Raw genomic sequence first — 24283 nt, 5'->3', positions numbered from 1 at the left:
GGATATGTATTGAAGAATGTGAAAAATATTTTGAATGTGAAAACTGACTAGTTGAAAAAATAAGACATTTGTGAAACATTTTCCTTAGTAAAGTTTCCCAAGTATTCTGAATATTGTAATTTGCTTTGTAGTTGCCATTTATGTAACAAGAAAGTGAATTAGTAACGACAGCAGCAGGTTGATGACGTTAGTGACACTTTGATGTTACACCGTGTGTGTTTGTGTGTGTGTGTTTGTGTTTAAATAAAAGAAACAGAGAAATCGTGTGTTTTTCTAATTGTTTTTGTTACCAGTAAAACTATTTTGTATGTTTGACACATCACTCGTGTTTGTTGCAGATAATACTAGTGTGCGTATTTCATGTATAACATGTTAGAAATAAACTAGTATGTTTGTTTCAGTCAGTGTTTGTGTTTGTTACAGAGATGGACGGCTTGAGGAGGGTGACCAGATCCTGGCCATTGACGGTCAGGTGTTGGACTCGTTCATTTCCCATCAACAAGCCATAGGAATATTGCAGAAGGCCACTCGTGAGTATTCTCTTCCTGGGATCATCACCTTGCATATTACTACTCCTACTCTCCTGCCTCGTAACACGCTTTGTAACTCCTGTAACTTAATAATAATATTTATTTCTACATGTACAAGGTATACAGGTCTACCTGACATCTATGACATACTACTATATAGAAAGCCGCTTGTTTTGCAGTGCATTTCGGGCAAATTAGGTCAGTTTTGTCCCCAGGATGCGACCCACACCAGTCGACTAACACCCAGGTACCTATTTTACCGATAGGTGAATAGGGACAGCAGATGCCTTAAGGAAACACGTCCTAATGTTTCCAGCCGTACCGGGGATCGAACCACGGACCTAAATGTGTGAGCTGAGTGAGCTAGCAATCAAGCTTCTTCCTCTTACTTCTTCTTCCTCCCTATTAGCTTTCATTCCCACTTTGGAAATATCATGTAGAGTAGGATAGCAGGATATTGTTATATCCAAGTTAAGTAAATAAAAGGATTTTAATTCTCTCTTCTTACTCCCTTTTGTTCCTTTGTTCTCTCTCTTGCCTCTTACTTTCTTTTACTTTTCATCGTTTCTTTTTGCTTTACTCTCCCTCTTCCTACTCCTTTATTCTAATTATTTACATCCTTGTTTACAATTTCTTTACTAACTTCCATGATCTATGTTATCATTCCGTGTTCTTCAGGTTGGTAGGTAAGACACATAGGCAACAATTAGGCAACTTTATTCCGAAACGTTTCGCCTACACAGTAGGCTTCTTCAGTCGAGTGCAGAAAGTAGGCAGGAGCAGTAGAGATGTGAAGACGATGTAATCAGTCCATCAACCTTGCAGTCGTAGATTTGAGGATGTCAGTCCCTCAGCCTGGAGAAGTTCAGTTCCATAGTCAGGAACTATCTGAAGAACAAGCGACAGTGCGGAGACTTTAATACTGTGGGAAGGAGAGGTGCAGAGTAGTAGCAGTGAGAATGTAGCCACTGAGACGTCACGTCCCTCTCAGATCAAACAATTCTCACTTGAAAAAGTTGTCCAAGGTGTTTTCTGTACTAAGATGCCATTGTGTTGCAGTGTCTGACAGGGTGAATATCAAAATGGAATACAATACCGACGGGTTGGTAGGTAAGACACATAGGCAACAGTTAGGCAACTTTATTCCGAAACGTTTCGCCTACACAGTGGACCTCTTCTTTTCTGTCTACCTTTTTCTAACTTCACTACCAACTTCTCTATTAATGACCTCTGTCCATTCCCCATCCTAACTACTACTACCCATTTCCATTATACCTATCCTCTTCCCCTCCTCATTTTACCCTATTTCCCCTCCCCTTCTACCCTTTACCTCTTCTGCTTCTACTCTACTCTTCTCCTACCCTGTTTCTTTCCTGTCTCATCCCTCTTCACCTCTTGCTTCTACCCCATTTCCCCTCTTGCTTCTTCTTCCCCTCTTCCCGCTTCTAACTTTTCCCAAATTTATCCTCTGCTTCCTCTTTCATCGACTGTAACTCATCCAAGTTATCATATATTTCATGGTCCTTCTCTTGTGTGTTGAGGACCTTGACACCTACCCCTGTTTTTTTTTTGTCTTCTCTGTTTCGTAAATTACGTATTTTTTTATGAATAGGGAGGTTAGGTCTCTCTCTCTCTCTCTCTCTCTCTCTCTCTCTCTCTCTCTCTCTCTCTCTCTGATAGGGTTAGCGAAGACAAAACAAAAGGAACAACACTTAATACGCAGAACTTATGAAAATACTAAAGAATCTGTATATTTTTTTTGTTAACACATCGGCCGTTTCCCACCAAGGCAGGGTGGCCCGAAAAAGAAAAACTTTCATCATTCACTCCATCACTGTTTTGCCAGAGGCATGCTTACACTACAGTTATAAAACTGCAACACTAACACCCCTCCTTCAGAGTGCAGACACTGTACGTCCCATCTCCAGGACTCAAGTCCGGCCTGCCAGTTTCACTGAATCCCTTCATAAATATTACATTGCTCACACTCCAACAGCACGGAAAGTTCTGAAGACATTTTGTCTCCATTCGCTCCTATCTAACACGCTCATGCATGCTTGCTGAAATTCCAAGCCCCTCGCACACAAAACCTCCTTTACCCCCTCCCTCCAACCTTTCCTAAGCCGACCCCTACTCCGCCTTCCCTCCACTACAAATTTATATGCTTTCCAAGTCATTCTATTTCGTTCCATCCTCTACATGTCCGAACCTGTATATAACCAGAACATATAACATATCTAGATAGTGAAAAAAGGAGCAGAAGTCCTCTCTCTCCACTGAAGGTCTTCCAGCAGCTACTCTTCCAGCAGCTATCACAACTATACGGCTTCTAAAAAACAAGGAGAGGCAGTCCACTATAAACCGGTATTATTGACATCACACACAGACTTGGCAAAAGTTTTCGACAAAGTGTGATGATGGCGGTATGCCACAAAATGCGTGTAAAAGGAATGACTGGAAATATAGATAGATGAACTTTTTAATTTTGTAACAACATAATCAGAGAGTAATAGTCAACAAAGTAAAACCAGAGACTGGCACAGTGAAAAGCTCTATTCCTCAAGGCACAACACTGAACGCAGCTTTCATTTTCGTATCTAGCACAGAGGCATCCATGAAGACCATAGCACGTCTACAAGACGGTGTGTGTTTGTCTGTGTGTGTGTACTCACCTAATTGTGGTTGCAGGGATCGAGACACAGCTCCTGTGTGTGTGTGTGTGTGTGTGTGTGTGTGTGTGTGTGTGTGTGTGTAGAGGGATCTGGACGGACTGCAGGCCTGGTCCAGTAACTGGCTCCTGGAGTTCAACTCCACCAAGTGCAGAGTCATGTAGATTGGGGAAGGACAAAGAAGACCACAGACAGGGTACAGTCTAGGGGGCCAGAGCCTACAAACCTCACTCAAGGAAAGGGATCTTGGTATATGCATAACACGAGGCACATCTCCTGAGGCGCACATCAACCAAATAACTGCTGCAGCATATGGGCGCCTGGTAAACCTAAGAACAGCATTCCGACATCTAAATAAGGACTCATTCAGGACCCTGTACACTGTGTACGTCAGGCCTATATTGGAATATGCAGCACCAGTTTGGAACCCTCACCTAGCCAAGCATGTAAGGAAACTGGAGAAAGTGCAAAGGTTTGTAACAAGACTAGTCCCAGAGCTAAGGGGTATGTCCTCCGAGGAGAGGTTAAGGGAAATCAACCTGACAACACTGGAAGACAGGAGAGATAGGGGGATATGATAACGACATATAAAATACTGAGAGGTTTAGACAAGGTAGAAAGGGACAAGATGTTCCAGAGATGGGACACACAAGGGGTCACAGATGGAAGTTGAAGACTCAGATGAATCACAGGGATGTTAGGAAGTATTTCTTCAGTCACAGAGTTGTCAAGAAGTGGAATAGGCTGGGTAGTGATGTAGTGGAGACAGGATCCATACATAGCTTTAAGAAAACGTATGATAAAGCTCACGGAGCGGGAAGAGTGACTGAGTAGCGGCCAGATGAAGAGGCGGGGCCAGGAGCTGTGAATCAACCCCCGCAACCACAACTAGGTGAGTACAACTAGGTGAGCGCGCGCGCACACACACACACACACACACACACACACACACACACACACACACACACACACACACACACACACCCACACACACACACACACACACACACGGGCCAGTCCTAGGACCAGTGCTGTTTCTGGTATTTGTGAACGACATGACGGAAGGAATAGACTCTGAGGTGTCCCTGTTTGCAGATGACGTGAAGTTGATGAGAAGAATTCATTCGATCGAAGACCAGGCAGAACTACAAAGGGATCTGGACAGGCTGCAGACCTGGTCCAGCAATTGGCTCCTGGAGTTCAATCCCACCAAGTGCAAAGTCATGAAGTTTGGGGAAGGGCAAAGAAGACCGCAGACGGAGTACAGTCTAGGGGGCCAGAGACTATAAACCTCACTCAAGGAAAAAGATCTTGGGGCGAGTATAACACCAGGCACATCTCCTGAAGCGCACATCAACCAAATAACTGCTGCAGCATATGGGCGCCTAGCAAACCTCAGAACAGCATTCCGACATCTTAATAAGGAATCATTCAGGACCCTGTATACCGTGTACGTTAGGCCCATATTGGAGTATGCGGCACCAGTTTGGAACCCACACCTAGCCAAACACGTGAAGAAACTAGAGAAAGTGCACAGGTTTGCAGCATGACTAGTCCCAGAGCTAAGAGGTATGTCCTACGAGGAGAGGTTAAGGGAAATCAACCTGACGACACTGGAGGACAGGAGAGATAGGGGGGACATGATAACGACATACAAAATACTGAGAGGAATTGACAAGGTGGACAAAGACAGGATGTTCCAGAGATTGGACACAGTATCAAGGGGACACAGTTGGAAGCTGAAGACAGATGAATCACAGGGATGTTAGGAAGTATTTCTTCAGCCACAGAGTAGCCAGTAAGTGGAATAGTTTGGGAAGCGATGTAGTGGAGGCAGGATCAATACATAGCTTTAAGCAGAGGTATGATGAAGCTCACGGCTCAGGGAGAGTGACCTAGTAGCGATCAGTGAAGAGGCGGGGCCAGGAGCTCGGACTCGACCTCCGCAACCTCAACTAGGTGAGTACAACTAGGTGAGTACACACACACACACACACACACACACACACACACACACACACACACACACACACACACACACACACACATATATCCAGGATTTGAGAATTAGTCCCTGCAATCGCAAATGAGAACACACACAGGTATATTGGATTATAGATCGGGAGTATATCACCGAGTCATAGCTGATTAATGTATTTGTCGTCATTTGAGGCAGTGTGATTGTCATCACACATAACCCAGCCTCCAATTTAACAGCTCCTGCCTCACCCTCCACCACGGAGGATGTGGGGAGACGGGGGGATCCCTCCTCCTCCAGGTTTAAATTCTAAGCAGCTCCAACCCAGGACGACCCTGGACTTCCCACGCAAGATGAAATTCAGTATGATTTTTACGCGAGTTTCCCAACTGCTGCTTTTCCCTCACGCTCGTTTTCTTCCAAGAACGCTATAATCTGCCGACACGAATAAGCCTTCCTCCGGATCAAGGCTCAAGGATCCCTTCTTATTTCTCTTTTTATGTATCTGGCGAGATGGGGTTATGGAATTTTTTTTCCCAAGGATTGCGTTAAAGATATGTGATTGGAAGTTGGGTTTGGTGGCATTGCAGCCTGAATGATCGGATTGATAATGACTGTGATGATCATTCTGGTGGATGAAGACTTGTATCGGGGTTAATTCTCCCCGAGACCTGTAATAGCCAAGACAACAGCGCGTAAGTGTTCACAATAAAGCAAATAGAATTCTTGGCTTCATATCAAGAGGTATAAATATCAGGAGTCTCAGGTTATACTTCAGCTATATATATCCTTGGCTAGATGTCATTTAAATAATGTTGAACAGTTCTGGAAAACGTACAAAGAAGGATGACAAAGTTGATCCCATGTATCGGAAATCTTTCCTGCGAGGATAGACTGAGGGCCCTGAATCTGTACTTTCTGGAAAAGCGAAGAATTAGGGAGGCTATGATTTGGGTTTATGTATGGAAAACATGAGTAAATACAGGGGATATAAATAACGTACTAAAAAAAAAAGTTTGACGAAGACAGGACTGCCCCCTCAGTCCGGCCCAGGGCAGGAAAAACTACTGAAACTCATCAGAGATGTATATTTAAAGTGATAGTTTAGTGGCAGTTTATCACTGCCACTAAACTTCTCTATTCCCTCTTTTACCCACTTCCCTTTCCTGCTCACCCATTTCTCCGCCCCTTTACTCCTCCCATAACAAGGGTTGGAATGGTAATTGTATGGGATTAGAAAGGGGGGGGGGAGATGAGCTGTGCGTTATCACGTGGAGAAAGGATCGAAGGGACCAGTGAGAAGAGAGATTATTATAATTAGGTGGAAGCGCTAAATCCGCAGGGGTCACGCAGCGCATTAGGAATGAAAGGTTATTATGTTCGATCCAAGGGAAAGATATCTTCACTTCCTCGAATCAAGAGCACCTTAGCACTTGGGTATCTTTATTTGAAGACGTTTTGCTGAGCAGTGTTTGTTTCTTCAAAGTCAAAACGGAGATATACTGTGGCAGTAGAGGACGAGGTAGCCCCATATTGTTTATTGAACTGAAAACCCCACTGACTGGCGAAACGTCTTGAAATAAAGATACCCAAGTGATGCCCATGTGTCTCATCACACGTGACGCAGTCGATGTTTTTTTCAGTGGGAACTGTGTGCAAAACTATTGTTATTCTCCATAAAATGTATTTTTTGTTAATATTTCCCATACAAAATAATGTAAATCCAATTAAACCATTCCAGACACCCAAAAATATTAACAAAAATACATTTTATAGAGAATAACCATAGTTTTGCATACAGAAAAGGGACTACGAAATTCGAGGGTCCACTGTAAACTTGTACTATTAATAATAATAGAAATAATTTTTATTTTTACAAGTACGTGTACAGGCCTAACTGACGTCAGTGACATACTACTATATAGAAAACCCCTGGTTGTGCAGAGTATTTCGGGCAAATTAGGTCAGTTTTGTCCCCAGGATTCAACCTACACCAGTCGGCTAACACCCAGGTATCTATTTTACTGCTAGGTGAACAGGGACAGCAGATGTCTTAAGGAAACACGTCCTAATGTTTCCACCCGCACCGGACATCGAACCACGGACCTCAGTGTGTGAACACCAGATACAGCTTTCCAGCAGTTCGAAGATCAGCTGTTGAAAATTGTGTATCATTTTACTCAGTGCCGACAAGATGGTGAATTACACATTTGGGCAACACTTGCCTTTATTAATACATGGACATAACATGAAGACTGTAGAAATGGATGCAACAGACAGTGGAAGATGAGGCAGTCAGTCCCTTAGCTTAGGCAGACAGTGGAAGATGAGGTAATCAGTCCCTCAGCTTAGGCAGACAGTGGGAGATATATATATTTCTAGTCTTCATATTGTGCCCGTGTAATGTATTGATAAAAACCACTGGATGGCGAAACGTCTACAAGTAAAGATACCCAGAGGTTGCACCTGTGTCTAATTCATCAAGTATTGAAAATCGAACGCCGTCTTGAAGATCCTTTCAATCTGATCCCAGACCAGACTACCCACCTGCAGGGTGTTCCGGAGGTCAGTGCCCTGGCGGTCTGGTCCCAGACCTGGCCTCTCACTGTATTTATATTATATTGAGAGCTGCAATGATCTTTACATAAGCATTTTGTGATTAAACTTGTTCTTATCAGTAATTACATTAGCATAATAAGCAGGCTGAATTTACATAGGAAAATGACTTGATTACTGCCGTGGGCAAGCAATTTGTTAGTGAAGCAACGAAGCATCGTGTTACAAGTGGCAAGTAATGTATTGGGAATGTTGTTGTGGGGGGAAGAGGGATAGCAGATACACAGACAGACAGACAGACAGACCGACCGACATGCAGGTAGGTAGAGAATCAGGTAGGTAGGTAGGCAGATATGCAGAGAATCGGCTTTATAATTAGGTAAGTAGGTAATTAGAGAGGCAGAGGATCTGCTTTATAAAGAAGTAGGTAAGTAGGGAGGCAAATAGGGAAAGAATCAGCTTTATAAATAGGTAAGTAGATAGGCAGAGAGTCAGCTTCATAAATAGGTAAGTAGGTATGTAGGGAGACAGAGAATCAGATGTATAAATAGGCGACTAAGTAGGCAGGTAGATAAGCAGATTATCTGGTAGGTAGGTTAAGGCTGCTGTACTTTAAGAACAGATTATTATTATTATTATTATTATTATTATTATTATTATTATTATTATTATTATTATTATTATTATTTATGATTGAAGCGCTGAATTCGCCTGGGTCATTAAGTGCTGAACTTTTTTCCAGGCCGAGGGACTAACCACCTCAAATATTATTTCTGCCATTGTATTTGACTGAAGAAGCCTACTGTGTAGGCGAAACGTTTATGCAGTAAAGATACCCAACTGTTGCACTAGTGTCTTACTCGTCAACTTCTCGGTATTTGATATCATTCTCAGCATACCTATGAGTGCTTGCACTCTACGTTACGAGGGTGGGAAACCCCTCGACACCGGTCACAGGTATGTCAGAGGCGAAACGTACCTTCCAGAAACTATTAAAACAATGCTGTTGTTTTGACTAAACCAGATTGGTATCGGCGGAGCAGAATTGCATTTGAATGATTTATGTTCGGTATACTCTCTTCTTCCCTTCGCTCCCTTCCTCTTCCCCTCAATCCCACTCCATCCTCCTTCCCTCGCTCCCACCCCTTCCTCCATCACTGCCTTCCTTTCTTCTTCCCTTTGCTGCAGGTTCGATCCCCAGTACTTACGATACATACATACATATATAAACAAACACACATACAGTGACCACTTTATTAAGTGCGCCCTTCGAGTACTGCTCAGGGATCCATTTTGCTTACACTTTGTCAAGAACTACCTGATTCTTCGTGTCATGGATTCAACAAAGTGGTGGAAACATTCCTTAGGGATCCCGGTTCATGTTGACATAGCATCACACTGTTCCTGCGGATTTGTCGGCTGCACGTTCATGTTGTGAATCTCCCGTTTCATCACATCCGAAAGGTTTATGCCAAATTCTGATTCTACCATCTGCATGTCTCAGCAGAAATCATGATTTGTCAGACCAGGCGACGTTATTCCAATCTTCAGTTGTTCAGTTTTTGCGAGCCTGTGACCACTGTAGAGCCAGTATCCTGTTCCTAGCTGACAGGAGTGGAATCTGATGTGGTCTTCTGCTGCTGCAACCCATTCACTTCATGGTTCGACGTGTTGTGCCTTAAGAGATGCTCTTCTGCATACCACTGTTGTAACTCGTGGTTATAGGAGTTACTGTCGCCTTCTTATCAGATTGGGCCAGTCTGGCCATTCTCCTCTGACCTCTTTCATTAACAGTCGTTTTCGCTGCTCACTGGATGTTTTGTGTTTTTCGTACAATTCTCTGCAACTTACTTTGGAGACTGTTGTGTGTGTGAAAATCCCAGGAGATCATCAGTTTCTGAGATACTCAAACCACCCCGTTTGTCTGACACCAACATTCATTTCACACTCAGAGTCGCTTAAATCATATTTCTTCCCCAATCTGATGTTTGGTCTGAACAACTGAACTTTTTGACTATATCTGCATGCTTTTAGGAAATGAGGTGCTGGCACGTGATTGATTAGATAATTTGCCTGAACGAGCAGGTGCACAAGTGTACACACACACACACACACACACACACACACACACACACACACACACACACACACACACACACACACACACACACCACACCACACACACACTTCATAGTAATAGGTCTGATGCATTTGTTAGTAATATTTTTTTCCTTTTAGGCTTGGTAGACCTGGTAGTGGCCCGTGCACCGCCGCCGGAGGAGCAGCAGCAGGCGCTGGTCTCCCTGCAGCAGGAACAGCAGCAGCAGCAGGAGCAGCCGGAGGAACACGAGTCCTCTGCTCCTGTCGCCTTGCCCCCGCAGGAGCCCTCCTCCACGGAAATGGTAAGTAGCAGAAACTTGTTAGGTGTGTCAGCTCCGGGAACGTCTGAGGTCATGTGAACTGGACTCCCTGAAGCGCAGACTGGATAACTGGAGCCTTCCAAACAAGAGATTCCAAACCAATTATACTGTTTAGGCTGCTTGTTCTCTCTAGGCCTGAGTGTTTGCTGCACGTTAACAGCTCCCCTCCCCCTTTTTTTTTAGGCAGGTGAAATCACAGATCTGAAGAATGTACAAAGAATCTTCACTGCCTGTATAAATTCAGTCAGGTACCTAAATTATTGAGAATGCTTGAGGTCCCTTAAACTATACTCCCTGGAACGTAGGCGAGAGAAATAATTCATAATTTACCCCTTAAAAATTCTGGAGGGATTGGTCCCAAATATGCACACCGAAATTGCTCCCTAGGAAAGCAGGAGGTTCGGCTGACGATACAAAAATACTGTAATAAAAAGCAAGGGTGCAGTGAGTGCACTAAGAGACAACTCAGTAAGTGTAAAAGGACCAAGACTTTTTAAGACCCTTTAGACGGAAGGGGAATTAACAACAGACTCCGGGCTGTCTTCAAGAAGAACTTAATCAGTTCCTCAAGTCGGTCCTTGATCAGGAAGGCTGTGGTGTGTGTATGTTGACCTGCGTTTGGTAAGCATACCATCAACCAGGAGGTCCGGTCTGGGACCGAGTCACGAGGTAAGAGCGACCCCCGGAATTGTCTACAGGTTCCTGACAGATTGTCAGTGACAGTAACTTACTTTCTAAGTAGAACTAACTTCGTGGAAGTAACTCTTTTTATTTTCAAGTTTGGATCTCGTTGCCTCCTCCTGCTGCTCCTCCCAGTGGAAGTGGAGAACCTGCCCTGATGTGCATCAACTCTCCTCAGAGAACTAGCTGTGCAGTTCAGCTGATAGGCAGGGATTCTTGGATGGAAGAAGGGGACGGCAAAAATGGAGAGCAGGGATGAAGAAATAGAGGGCACGGTTTAGAGAAATGGAGGGCAGAAAATGGAGGTATGGACAAGGATGGAGAAATATAGGACAGGAATGTATTGATGCCAACCCGAGGGACGGAAGAGATATCTCACATAACATGAGGGATACCTCACATAATAGGGAGACCTCACATAATAGAGAGACCTCACATAATAGAGAGACCTCACATAACATGAGGGAGACCTCGCATAATAGGGAGACCTCACATAATAGGGAGACCTCACATAATAGGGAGACCTCACATAATAGAGAGACCTCACATAATAGAGAGACCTCACATAACATGAGGGTCACATAATAGACCTCACATAACATGAGGATGACCTCACATAACATGAGGATGACATTAGGATGACATGAGAATGACCTCGCATAACATGAGGGTGACCTCACATAAGGGAAGACTCGCATAAAGAAAACGGGTCACAAAACGAAAAAAATACCTTCCGTTTTAATTAAGAAATGGCTCAGCGGGATTCTGTACGTGAGGTTATTTACGATGTGGTGTGCACACAGGGTACCGTGTGTGTAGGACCTCGTGCACACGCAGGAGCTGTGACTCGACCCCTGCAACCACATATAGGTGAGTACTTGCGCGCGCGCGCGCACACACACACACACACACACACACACACACACACACACACACACACACACACACACACACAATCTTTAAAAAAGGAGACAGACATGAAGCATTAAACTACAGACCAGTGTCACTGACATGTATAGTATGCAAAATCATGGAGAAGATTATCAGGAGAAGAGTGGTGGAACACCTAGAAAGGAATGATCTCATCAACAGCAGCCAGCATGGTTTCAGGGACGGGAAATCCTGTGTCACAAACCTACTGGAGTTCTATGACATGGTGACAGCAGTAAGACAAGAGAGAGAGGGGTGGGTGGATTGCATTTTCTTGGACTGCAAGAAGGCGTTTGACACAGTTCCACACAAGAGATTGGTGCAAAAACTGGAGGACCAAGCAGGGATAACAGGGAAGGCACTACAATGGATCAGGGAATACTTGTCAGGAAGACAGCAGCGAGTCATGGTACGTGGCGAGGTGTCAGAGTGGGCACCTGTGACCAGCGGGGTCCCGCAGGGGTCAGTCCTAGGACCAGTGCTGTTTCTGGTATTTGTGAACGACATGACGGAAGGAATAGACTCTGAGGTGTCCCTGTTTGCAGATGACGTGAAGTTGATGAGAAGAATACACTCGATCGAAGACCAGGCAGAACTACAAAGGGATCTGGACAGGCTGCAGAACTGGTCCAGCAATTGGCTCCTGGAGTTCAATCCCACCAAGTGCAAAGTCATGAAGATTGGGGAAGGGCAAAGAAGGCCGCAGACGGAGTACAGTCTAGGGGGTCAGAGACTACAAACCTCACTCAAGGAAAAAGATCTTGGGGTGAGTATAACACCAGGCACATCTCCTGAAGCGCACATCAACCAAATAACTGCTGCAGCATATGGGCGCCTAGCAAACCTCAGAACAGCATTCCGACATCTTAATAAGGAATCGTTCAGGACCCTGTACACCGTATACGTTAGGCCCATATTGGAGTATGCGGCACCAGTTTGGAACCCACACCTAGCCAAGCACGTAAAGAAACTAGAGAAAGTGCAAAGGTTTGCAACAAGACTAGTCCCAGAGCTAAGAGGTATGTCCTACGAGGAGAGGTTAAGGGAAATCAACCTGACGACACTGGAGGACAGGAGAGATAGGGGGGACATGATAACAACATACAAAATACTGAGAGGAATTGACAAGGTGGACAAAGACAGGATGTTCCAGAGATTGGACACAGTAACAAGGGGACACAGTTGGAAGCTAAAGACACAGATGAATCACAGGGATGTTAGGAAGTATTTCTTCAGCCACAGAGTAGTCAGTAAGTGGAATAGTTTGGGAACACACACACACGCACACACAAACACACACACACACACCGTATGCTGCAGCATACGGGCGCCTGGCAAACCTACGGATAGCGTTCCGATACCTCAATAAGGATTCGTTCAAGACACTGTATACCATTTACGTCAGGCCCATACTGGAGTATGCAGCACCAGTTTGGAATCCACACCTAGTCAAGCAGAGCTACGGGGATTGTCGTACGAAGAAAGGTTGAGGGAAATCGGACTGACGACACTGGAGGCCAGGAGGGTCAGGGGAGACATGATAACGACATATAAAATACTGCACAGAATAGACACGGTGGACAAAGACAGGATGTTCCAGAGATGGGACACATACACAAGAGGTCACAATTGGAAGTTGAAGACTCAGATGAATCAAAGGGATGTTAGGAAGTATTTCTTCAGTCATAGAGTAGTCAAGTCGTGGAATAGTCTAGAAAGTGAAGTAGTGGAGGCGGGAACCATACATAGTTTTAAGGCGAGGTATGATAAAGCTCATGCAGGGAGAGAGAGGACCTAGGGGGGCCAGGAGCTATAACTCGACCCCTGATACCACATATGGGTGAGGCAAGGTTACTAAGGCAAGAAGAAAAATGACTTTTCAGTTAATCTGGTGAAGAGAAAGAGATAATGACACAAATCGAGATAGTGAAGAATAAGAGCAACCAGGTTAGACTCAGCAGGTCAGGAAGGAGACTCAGCAGGTCAGGAAGGAGACTCAGCAGGTCAGGAAGGAGACTCAGCAGGTCAGGAAGGAGACTCAGCAGATCAGGAAGGAGACTCAGCAAGTCAGGAAGGAGACATAAGAAATAGTAAGAAACCCCTCATAACCTAAAGGTGGTTACGCAAACTTTGACAAGACTGCCACAAAGCTCTTATGATGTTCGGCTTAAACGAAGAGAGAGAACCAGAGAGGAAAGTAAACAGACAGAAGGAAGAACAACAAATTGGGAAATTAATTAAGGTAATGTGGGCTGCAGATGTGACTGGCAGTATCTTTTTTTTTTTGTTAGGCACATAGAAGATATGACAAGACACTGCAGATACCGTTTATAAGCCAGTACAATAAGGAATCTAGTGATAAATTTTATAAGAACATAAGAAAGGAGGAACACTGTAACACTGTGTAAGTACAAGGTAGATTATAGTGGACAAATGAGCATATCATTGGAAGACGGGGGAACTTAGGTATCCCTTAAGTTGAATACAATAAAAGTTCTGTTTCTCTCTTCTATATGATCACACAGAGGTTTAAAGAGTATCATTATTGGTTTGGCATCTCTTGTTTTGAAGGTTCTAGTTAGGTTAAGTAAGGTTTGTCAGGAAACAGGACAAGTGTTTCCTGACGCGGGTCTTAGTCAGATGATGACCCGCCTTTGGAGCTTTGGCCATCTGACCGAGAAATCAGTTACTCTCTCACCTTTTTTTGTTTGCAGGGGTCGAATCGTGGTTATTAGCTCCGCCTGTTGAGGCTTATCGGTTTGCTTAACTGATTTTTTTCCTCCAGGCCACGATCATATCTACTCTTGAAGCTGTGTAAACTATTTTCCTCCACTTCTCCAGCTAGTGCAGTCCACTTACCATATTAAAACTTTCCATCTGTATTCTCTGTCTTCCTCTCCTCGTTTTTCGGACTATTCCTTTCCACGCCTTTTTTTTGTGTATGCGTGCGTGCGCGCGTGCGCGTGCTCGCCTATTTGTACTCACCTATTTGAGGGTGCAGGGATCGAGTCATAGCTCCTGGCCCTGCCTATTCGGTGGTCACTATTAGGTCCACACTCTCCCTGCGTGTGTGCTTGTGTGTGTGTGTGTGTGTGTGTGTGTGTGTGTGTGTGTGTGTGTGTTAGTGTGTGTGTGTGTGTGTACTCGCCTAGTTGTACTCACCTAGTTGAGGTTGCAGGGGTCGAGTCCAAGCTCCTGGCCCCGCCATTTCACTGGTCGCTACTAGGTCACTCTCCCTGAACCATGAGCTTTATCATACCTCTGCTTAAAGCTATGTATGGATCCTGCCTCCACTACATCGCTTCCCAAACTATTCCACTTCCTGACTACTCTGTGGCTGAAGAAATACTTCCTAACATCCCTGTGATTCATCTGTGTCTTCAACTTCCAACTGTGTCCCCTTGTTGCTGTGTCCAATCTCTGGAACATCCTGTCTTTGTCCACCTTGTCAATTCCTCTCAGTATTTTGTAAGCCGTTATGTCCCCCCTATCTCTCCTGTCCTCAAGTGTCGTCAGGTTGATTTCCCTTAACCTCCCCTCGTAGGACATACGTCTTAGCTCTGGGACTAGTCTTGTTGCAAACCTTTACACTTTCTCTAGTTTCTTTACATGCTTGGCTAGGTGTGGGTTCCAAACTGGTGCCGCATACTCCAGTATGGGCCTAACGTACACGGTGTACAGGGTCCTGAACGATTCCTTATTAAGATGTCGGAATGCTGTTCTGAGGTTTGCCAGGCGCCCATATACTGCAGCAGTTATTTGGTTGATGTGCGCTTCAGGAGATGTGCCTGGTGTTATACTCACCCCAAGATCTTTTTCCTTGAGTGAGGTTTGTAGTCTCTGGCCCCCTAGACTGTACTCCGTCTGCGGCCTTCTTTGCCCTTCCCCAATCTTCATGACTTTGCACTTGGTGGGATTGAACTCCAGGAGCCAATTGCTGGACCAGGTCTGCAGCCTGTCCGGATCCCTTTGTAGTTCTGCCTGGTCTTCGATCGAATGAATTCTTCTCATCAGCTTCACGTCATCTGCAAACAGGGACACCTCAGAGTCTATTCCTTCCGTCATGTCGTTCACAAATACCAGAAACAGCAGTGATCCTAGGACTGACCCCTGTGGGACCCCTCTGGTCACAGGTGCCCACTCTGACACCTCGCCACGTACCATTACTCGCTGCTGTCTTCCTGACAAGTATTCCCTGATCCATTGTAGTGCCTTCCCTGTTATCCCTGCTTGGTCTTCCAGTTTTTGCACTAATCTCTTGTGTGGTACTGTGTCAAACGCCTTCTTGCAGTCCAAGAAAATGCAATCCACCCACCTCTCTCTCTCTCTCTCTCTCTCTCTCTCTCTCTTGTCTTACTGTTGTCACCATGTCATAGAACTCCAGTAGGTTTGTGACACAGAATTTCCCGTCCCCGAAACCATGTTGGCTGCTGTTGATGAGATCATTCCTTTCTAGGTGTTCCACCACTCTTCTCCTGATAATCTTCTCCATAAATTTGCATACTATACATGTCAGTGACACTGGTCTGTAGTTTAGTGCTTCATGTCTGTCTCCTTTTTTAAAGATTGGGACTACATTTGCTGTCTTCCATGCCTCCGGCAATCTCCCTGTTTCGATAGATGTATTGAATATTGTTGTTAGGGGTACACATAGCGCCTCTGCTCCCTCTCTCAGGACCCATGGAGAGATGTTATCTGGCCCCATTGCCTTTGAGGTATCTAGCTCACTCAGAAGCCTCTTCACTTCTTCCTCGGTTGTGTGTACTGTGTCCAGCACCTGGTGGTGTGCCCCACCTCTCCGTCTTTCTGGAGCCCCTTCTGTCTCCTCTGTGAACACTTCTTTGAATCTCTTGTTGAGTTCCTCACATACTTCACGGTCATTTCTTGTTGTCTCTCCTCCTTCCTTCCTTAGCCTGATTACCTGGTTCTTGACTGTTGTTTTCCTCCTTATGTGGCTGTATAACAGTTTCAGGTCAGATTTGACTTCCGCTGCTAAGTCGTTTTCATATTGTCGTTGGGCCTCCCTTCTTATCTCTGCATATTCGTTTCTGGCTCTACGACTGCTCTCCTTATTCTCCTGGGTCCTTTGCCTTCTATATTTCTTCCATTCCCTAGCACACTTGGTTTTTGCCTCCCTGCACCTTTGGGTGAACCATGGGCTCATCCTGGCTTTTTCATTATTCCTGTTTCCCTTGGGTACAAACCTTTCCTCAGCCTCCTTGCACATTGTTGCTAGATATTCCATCATCTCATTAACTGGCTTCCCTGCCAGTTCTCTGTCCCACTGAACCTCTTTCAGGAAGTTCACCATTCCCGTGTAGTCCCCTTTCTTGTAGTTTGGCTTCATTTGTCCTGGCCTTCCTGCTTCCCCCTCCACTTGTAGCTCTACTGTGTATTCGAAGCTCAAAACCACATGATCGCTGGCCCCAAGGGGTCTTTCATATGTGATGTCCTCAATATCTGCACTACTCAAGGCGAATACTAAGTCCAGTCTTGCTGGTTCGTCCTCTCCTCTTTCTCTTGTAGTGTGTGTGTGTGTGTGTGTGTGTGTGTGTCTGCCTGTGTCAGTGGGGACAAAATATGTAAACCTTTGTGTTTTGAAGTGTCGCGGCGTTTGTGTGCAATATTTATGGAGGGTCGAGAGCGTGTGACGAGACTGGCAGAGAGAGGAGGGAAGGGTGTGTTATGTTGGTGGTGTTGTCATGTGTTGTATGTTGTTGTCATGTATGTTGGTGCTGTCTTGTGCTGTATGTTGGTGGTGCTGTCTTGTGTTGTATGTTGGTGGTGCTGTCTTGTGTTGTATGTTGGTGGTGCTGTCTTGTGTTGTATGTTGGTGGTGCTGTCTTGTTCTGTATGTTGGTGGTGCTTCCATTTGTTATATACTGAAGTGTGTGTGTGTGTGTGCGCACGTACACATATCACGAAAGGCCTAAAGCTATCATTCAACTCTCTCCCTCTCTCTCTCTCAAGCCGACAAGGAAGCAGCGAGACACGTAATATAGATCAAGGCTGTTTTTGACAGCGTTTCGGCAAGGATTGAGATTAATAAAAGACTTGATTAGACTCGGTCGTGAGCGAAATGTGGCATAAAACACTTCTTGCTCTTCATTACCTGGAAGAACGATCGTTACTGTATAAAGCTATCCTTGAAAAACCTATAAAATATAATATATAATAAATTTTAATGGGCGAGACTATGACATTTTATTCATAAGAATTTTCATCCACCAGAATCCTTGTCAGCTCGTTTCTGCTGCGCGAAACATCTCAGTAAACGACAGGAACAGTATAGTGTTAAGAGATCCCGACTATACTCGTAATATTTGGTTTTCAGTAGTTCCGTGGACTTGGTTTGTGGGAGTCAGGGAGGTTGCTGCAGTTGCCTGAGGAGTAATTGTAGCTGGGAGGGAGGATACCAGGAGTATGTCTAGAGACGGTGTTCCGAGGCTCAGCGCTCCCTCGGCACTGTTCATGACCAGGTTTAGCGGTAGATCAGGGTCTGATCAACCAGGCTGTTGCTGCTTGCCGCACGCAAAGACTGACGTGTGAACCACAGCCCGGCTGGTCAGGTACTGACTTTAGGTGTCTGTCCAGCTCCCTCTTCAAGATAGCCAGGATAATGAGGGGTAAAGATTTTTTGGTGGGATTTACCTGTGACTGGTTTTCAGGGTTCTACATTCAGCCTGGTCTAAGGCGTCCCTGTTGACAGCAAGGTCGACCACACTGTTGTTGTTTGTGGCCTGCACGCTCAAACGTGTGCACACTAAACATAAGAGAGATTACAGTGACGTTATGGTGTAACTGCTGACACAAGACTACCTACACCCTGAGAACAACTCCGTTTACGAGTGAGAAGGAAATTTAATGTGTACACCATGTGAGGAGTGGCAATTACTAAGTGATTACAAAGTTATCACACTGCAGGGGTTGTTCGCACACTGATAGTTAGCACTCTGCAGGAGTAGTTACGTCGTTGGTATCTCTGTTAATAAGTTAGTCAAGTTGCCTCGTAGAGGCGATAATCGTCTTGTTACACTCTGGTCCTTCAAGGCGATTGTCTTGATGCTGGTGTAGGGCTCTCGAGCCAAGGAATTGGTGCAACCCTCCCCTCTGGAATTATTGTATGACTTCCATGGGTTTGAGAGCTTCTCAGTGAATACCTGTGAGATACCTGTAACAAATTTCGAGGTTATTTTTCCTACCCTCACAGATCATCTTGAAGCCAGACTTTCTTCTTAGTGTACTTGTCGCGTCCCTGCTTTTCATTGAAGGTATTTTGCACAGTCTGTTAAGCCTCTTTCGCAGGGATGGATTTCTGTATACAAATTTAATACGTTAGTCTCGAACATAAATGAGTTCCCAACATGATAGATTCTCTGGCATCACTGAGTCTCTGAAATGAATAAATCCTTGGTTTGAATATAATAATAATAATAATAATAATAATTCATTTAAATATTGTGTGCAATTACGCATTGATATAATTTTAGATTATCAAACCATTTTTCATTGATTTTTAGAAGTTTGGTTCACGTGGGTCCCTGGAGACAATGTGTTGTAGGAGGGCCAATAATGTCTTGGAAGTTAATAGAGGTCGCTTTATAGAACGGCGAGTCTGGCGCCTTCATTGAGACGGAGTTGCTGATTATTTCCCCACCAGTCTTGCAATTTATTCTTAATTCAAACATTGGAAATTTTTTCTTGTTGAAAGTTAAGCAGTCTGGAGGAAGAAGGTACGCATGTTTCACCCACCGGAAGTTTCTGGTGAGGGAGGAGGGGGACGTAAGGGTGAAGGAGGAGAGGAGGGAGGGAGGGGGAGGTAAGGGTGAAGGAGGAGAGGAGGAGGAGATAAGGGTGAGGGAGGGGGAAAGATCGTCTTCTATGTCTGATTCGACTTATATGTTGGAAAATACGGTACTTGCCTCATGAAATCGAAATGACACGATTTCAAACAAACCATACCATGGGTTCTATCCCCACCCGTGGTATGGTTTAAATACGGTACTTGCCCTAGCCTGGCAACAACCATCGTGAACACCATGAACACGGTACTTGCCCTAGCCTGGCGACAGCCATCATGCACACCATGAACACGGTACTTGCCCTAGCCTGGCAACAACCATCGTGAACACCATGAACACGGTACTTGCCCTAGCCTGGCAACAACCATCGTGAACACCATGAACACGGTACTTGCCCTAGCCTGGCAACAACCATCGTGAACACCATGAACACGGTACTTGCCCTAGCCTGGCAACAACCATCATGAACACCATGAACACGGTACTTGCCCTAGCCTGGCAACAACCATCATGAACACCATGAACACGGTACTTGCCCTAGCCTGGCAACAACCATCATGAACACCATGAACACGGTACTTGCCCTAGCCTGGCAACCATCGTGAACACCATGAACACGGTACTTGCCCTAGCCTGGCAACCATCGTGAACACCAAGAAACAATCTACTCCCACTAGGCAGCCACCACTAAATATAGGCTGACCCAGACTAAGCTGCATTATGTTACATTGATTTATCAGAGAGACCAAGTTACTAAGCTAGTTTGGTTACAGAAAATACTACAGGTAGTGTTCATTCAGACGGTCGCATACACGGCATAACAATCGGTATATACACTCGCATACACTCGTATAAGTGCACGCTCATGTATAATCAAATGCAGTAATCGCGAACAAGCGATACAGTATGCAAAACAACCACAGGGGTGTTGAATGGCAGCTCTAGGCCTTTCCTGTTGCAATCAACACATCAGGAGCTTGTAATGTTGGAGAAATGAGTGAGAAATTCAAGGAGATTAGTTCAGGGGAGCGTGCTTGTGGGTCATTCGGGCTAGAACGTTCCCCTGAGGTAATCTGCTTGGACTTCCTACTCATTTTTGCAACATTGCAAGCTCCTGATGTGTTGATTGCAACATGAATGGCCTACAACTATCATTCACTACCCCCTGTGGTTGTTTTGCATATAATAAGATGAATATACAAATGCATATAATAATGCACACACATGCCTACACACCATAGACACAATACTGACCACACATACATTACGTAGCATTGCTGATGGCCCCCACATGCACATATATTCCCGTGTACTTAGCAAGTACATGATCTATATTTAAGTATGACAGGCTATATGACAAGTGAAATCACAAGACGATGGTACACAACTTAGCGGCCTGCTGGTTGTAACACTGGCTTCCAGCGCGTCTTACACATGCTGCAGTCACTGATATCCAGTTGTTAATATTAATACAAGTGGTGGGTGGGAGAGACAGCCAACACGTAAATGTGAAGACACAAAACTCAGCATTTTATGTGAGTTTTCATCCCCAAGAGAATATATCTTGTGATGGACTTCAGGACTACAGTGCTCGTATGTATGTGTATGTATGCATACACATACATACGAGAGAGTAAGAATGGGATGATGGGGAGAGAGGGAGAGAAAGAGGAGCAAAATAAACGCCTCTTCCTTAATCCCTCTTTTTGGCTTGGTTCGTTTTCCTCCTCTTTTTTTTTTTCTACACCCTCGTTTTGCGCTCTCGGCCTTCCTTCATTCCTTTACACTCATCGTCTCACCTTTTTCTATCTCTTTTCCTCCCTTGCATGCTCTTCCACCGCCTTTTATTACACCCCCGAGAAACTCTCCTACTCTCTCTCTCTCTCTCTCTCTCTCTCTCTCTCTCTCTCTCTCTACACCCTTTCCGCCCTCTCCCGCTCTCTCTTCCTCGTGTTTTCCCGCTCCCACACTATTCACCACATTGGCTTCCCGGTTCTCCCAGTCTCTCCCACCTCATCTCCTTTGTTGCCCATTCCTCTGGGAGGGTGACTACCTCTCTCTCTCTCTCTCTCTCTCTCTCTCTCTCTCTTTACACAGGGTTTGACAAGGTTAAGGATCCCTAGCTTTATTGACAGCTATATTACAGGTTAAGGATTCCTAACTTTATTGGCAAGCTAAGAGCTGTTACCTACATCAGCTCATTTGAAAGCATTTTTTATTGTTATGAGACATACAAGTACGGAACAGGATGAAGTTGGAGCCATCTGTGGGCCAGCATTTTCATTTGATCAACTGACTTTATCTCGTTGACATCATTATGCTGTACGAATGTGTTCCATACTCTAGTCATCCTGGGTATGTATGATCTCAGATGAAGTGATGTTCATGAGAAGGGTACAGCCAGAGTGAAGTTGCTGCTTTCTGCCCGTCTTGTGGCATAAAAGCTTGTTTCACGCTGTCCTCGAAGTGGATCCAAGTGTGGTATTTTGACAATATTGGCCTTGTACATAACAGTAAGGCCACCCACATCCCTCCTATGTTGAAGGCTCTGCTGAAGTGACAGATCTATCCAGGATGGGTCCAGGCGAGAGATGAGACGTCTTGCTCTGTTCTCTACTCTGTCAAGCAGTCGCAGATGAGAGGGGGGGCAGGCAAACCAAGAAAGTGGAGCATACTCAAGGTGTGAGCGTACTTGTGCCTCGTACAGGATCTTGCAACCCCTACTGTCAAGCAGATGCGAGATACGGCGAAGTGCTGTAAGCTTCCTGGCTGCCTTGTTTGCAAGATTTACAACATGGTTCTTCATGGTTAGTTTGGAGTCAAATTTCACCCCAAGGATATCAACTTCTTCTCCAGGTGCCAACATCCTCCCATTCATCCTTACTACTGCACCAGCATTACCATCATGGTGCCTAGAGACGATCATCATTTGCGTTTTCTCAGGTGCAAATGTTACTTGCCATCTATTTCCCCAAGCTGATATAGCTCTCAGCTGGTGATTGATGTAGCTTAGAGCAGCTGGCATTTCTTCTCTTGGATAAGTGAATGTCAGTGTACAGTCGTCTGCATATGCATGTGATTCTGGGATGAGATGAAGAAGGTCGTTGAAGTAGACATTCCATAACAATGGACCCAGCACGCTTCCTTGTGGAACGCTTGCCCCAATAGGATGCCTTGCTGATTCCGTTCCATTGAGGACTACACTTAGAGATCTACCATGAAGGTAATCACTGAGGAGGCATAGCGTAGAGCCTGCAATTCCCAGTGCTTGAAGTTTTGCTAAGAGGCCCTGGTGCCACACCCGGTCGAAAGCGCCAGCAATGTCCAGTGCTACCACACAGCTGACTTTGGATTCATCCAGTGACTGGTGCCACTTAGTGGAGAGGTTTAACAACAGATCAGCAGCAGAGTAACCTTTCCTGAAGCCAAATTGACGATCACAAAGTAGTGAGTGGTAGTCAAAAAAATCTGTCATTTGTCTTGAGATTATTGTCTCAAGGATCTTACCAGTGATTGACAGGAGTGACACTGGTCTGTAGTTGCTGATTTCTGCTCTGCTCTTCTTTTTTGTGAACAGGGACTACATTTGCCTCTTTCCATAGAGAGGGCCATTTACACTGTACTAGGCAGTGCTGAAAGATGCGAGTTAGAGGTGCTGCTAGCTGGTCTGCACATCTTTTCAACAATCTTGGGCTCAACTTGTCTGGGCCCACAGCCTTTTCTTGGTCAAGTGATTTAAGAAGGAAATGCACCTTCTCCTGCCTTATTGTCACCACTGACAGTTTTGACACAGTTCTTGCAGCTAGCCAAGGAGGGTCACTTGCTGGATCAGGAACTTGCATTTTAGTAGCAAAGTGTTCAGCAAAGAGGTCCGCCTTCTCTTGACTACTAGTAGAGGTGGTCCCATCCTGTCGATTTAGAGGTGGAATAAGTTCATCAGGCAGATAACCTTGTCTGTCCTTGACCAGGGACCAGGTTTTGGAGCCTACCCTACCTGATGCTAACTTTCTTTTAGTGTTTTAGTGTCCACCTCCCATTTAGCAATGGCCCACTTTTGATCATCACCCATATGCCTACAGGCTTGCATGTGCAAGTTCCTGTTATAGGTGGTAGGATGTCTCTTATACCTTCGCCATGCTTTGTACTTAGCAGTAGCAGCCTCTCTACAACGAAAGCCAAACCAAGGCTGATCTGTAGGCTTCGTCACATATTGCCGGTGAGGAATGTGTTCTTGTTGTAGATTAAGGATGTGTCCAGTGAAGGCTTTCACTTGGTTGTCAACATCCCCCTGGAGAAGAGCATTCCAGTCGGTGGTGGCGAGCTCAGAGCAAAGGGCTGGCCAATTACCTCTTTCCCATAGCCAGGTTGTGCGTGTGGACTCCTCACCTCGTTCTGTTGGGATCTTAAGTGTGGTAAAAACAGCCTTGTGGTCAGACGATCCAACGTAGCCGAGGGGTTGACAAGTGACTATGCCTTCTGCCAGATCACTCACTACTGGGTCAAGGGAGGAGCCAGAGATATGAGTAGGGAAATCAACAAAGTTTCTCATGTCAAACACTGCAAGAAGGTCATCAAAGTCCCTCTGTATAAGGTGCTGGTTGAGGTCACCAACAATTATAATATGTTGACAGTTGTGTTGTAGCAGAAGGGAGTCAATATTTTCCATTAGGAAGTTGATAGGGTCTGCATGTTGCCACTGAGGTCTGTACATTGCACA

At 45.1% G+C, this 24283-nt stretch overlaps 1 protein-coding gene across 1 annotated transcript in view; it reads left to right on the top strand.

Annotated features, from left to right (window-relative positions):
- Positions 1–373: 373 nt before the first annotated feature.
- The window catches only part of LOC128703604 (multiple PDZ domain protein), a 623082-nt gene continuing 599172 nt past the window's right edge, over positions 374–24283 (top strand). The window contains exons 1-2 of the mRNA XM_070101112.1: positions 374–530; positions 9972–10135. Coding sequence (XP_069957213.1) covers positions 389–530; positions 9972–10135 — 306 coding nt within the window. The 5' untranslated portion in view covers positions 374–388. The remainder of the gene's footprint in view (positions 531–9971; positions 10136–24283) is intronic.

The sequence above is a fragment of the Cherax quadricarinatus genome, chromosome 76 (assembly GCF_038502225.1).
Source record: "Cherax quadricarinatus isolate ZL_2023a chromosome 76, ASM3850222v1, whole genome shotgun sequence".
NCBI lineage: Eukaryota > Metazoa > Arthropoda > Malacostraca > Decapoda > Parastacidae > Cherax > Cherax quadricarinatus.
Note: the sequence above shows the minus strand (reverse complement) of the source record. Positions and strands in the feature narration are given on the sequence as shown.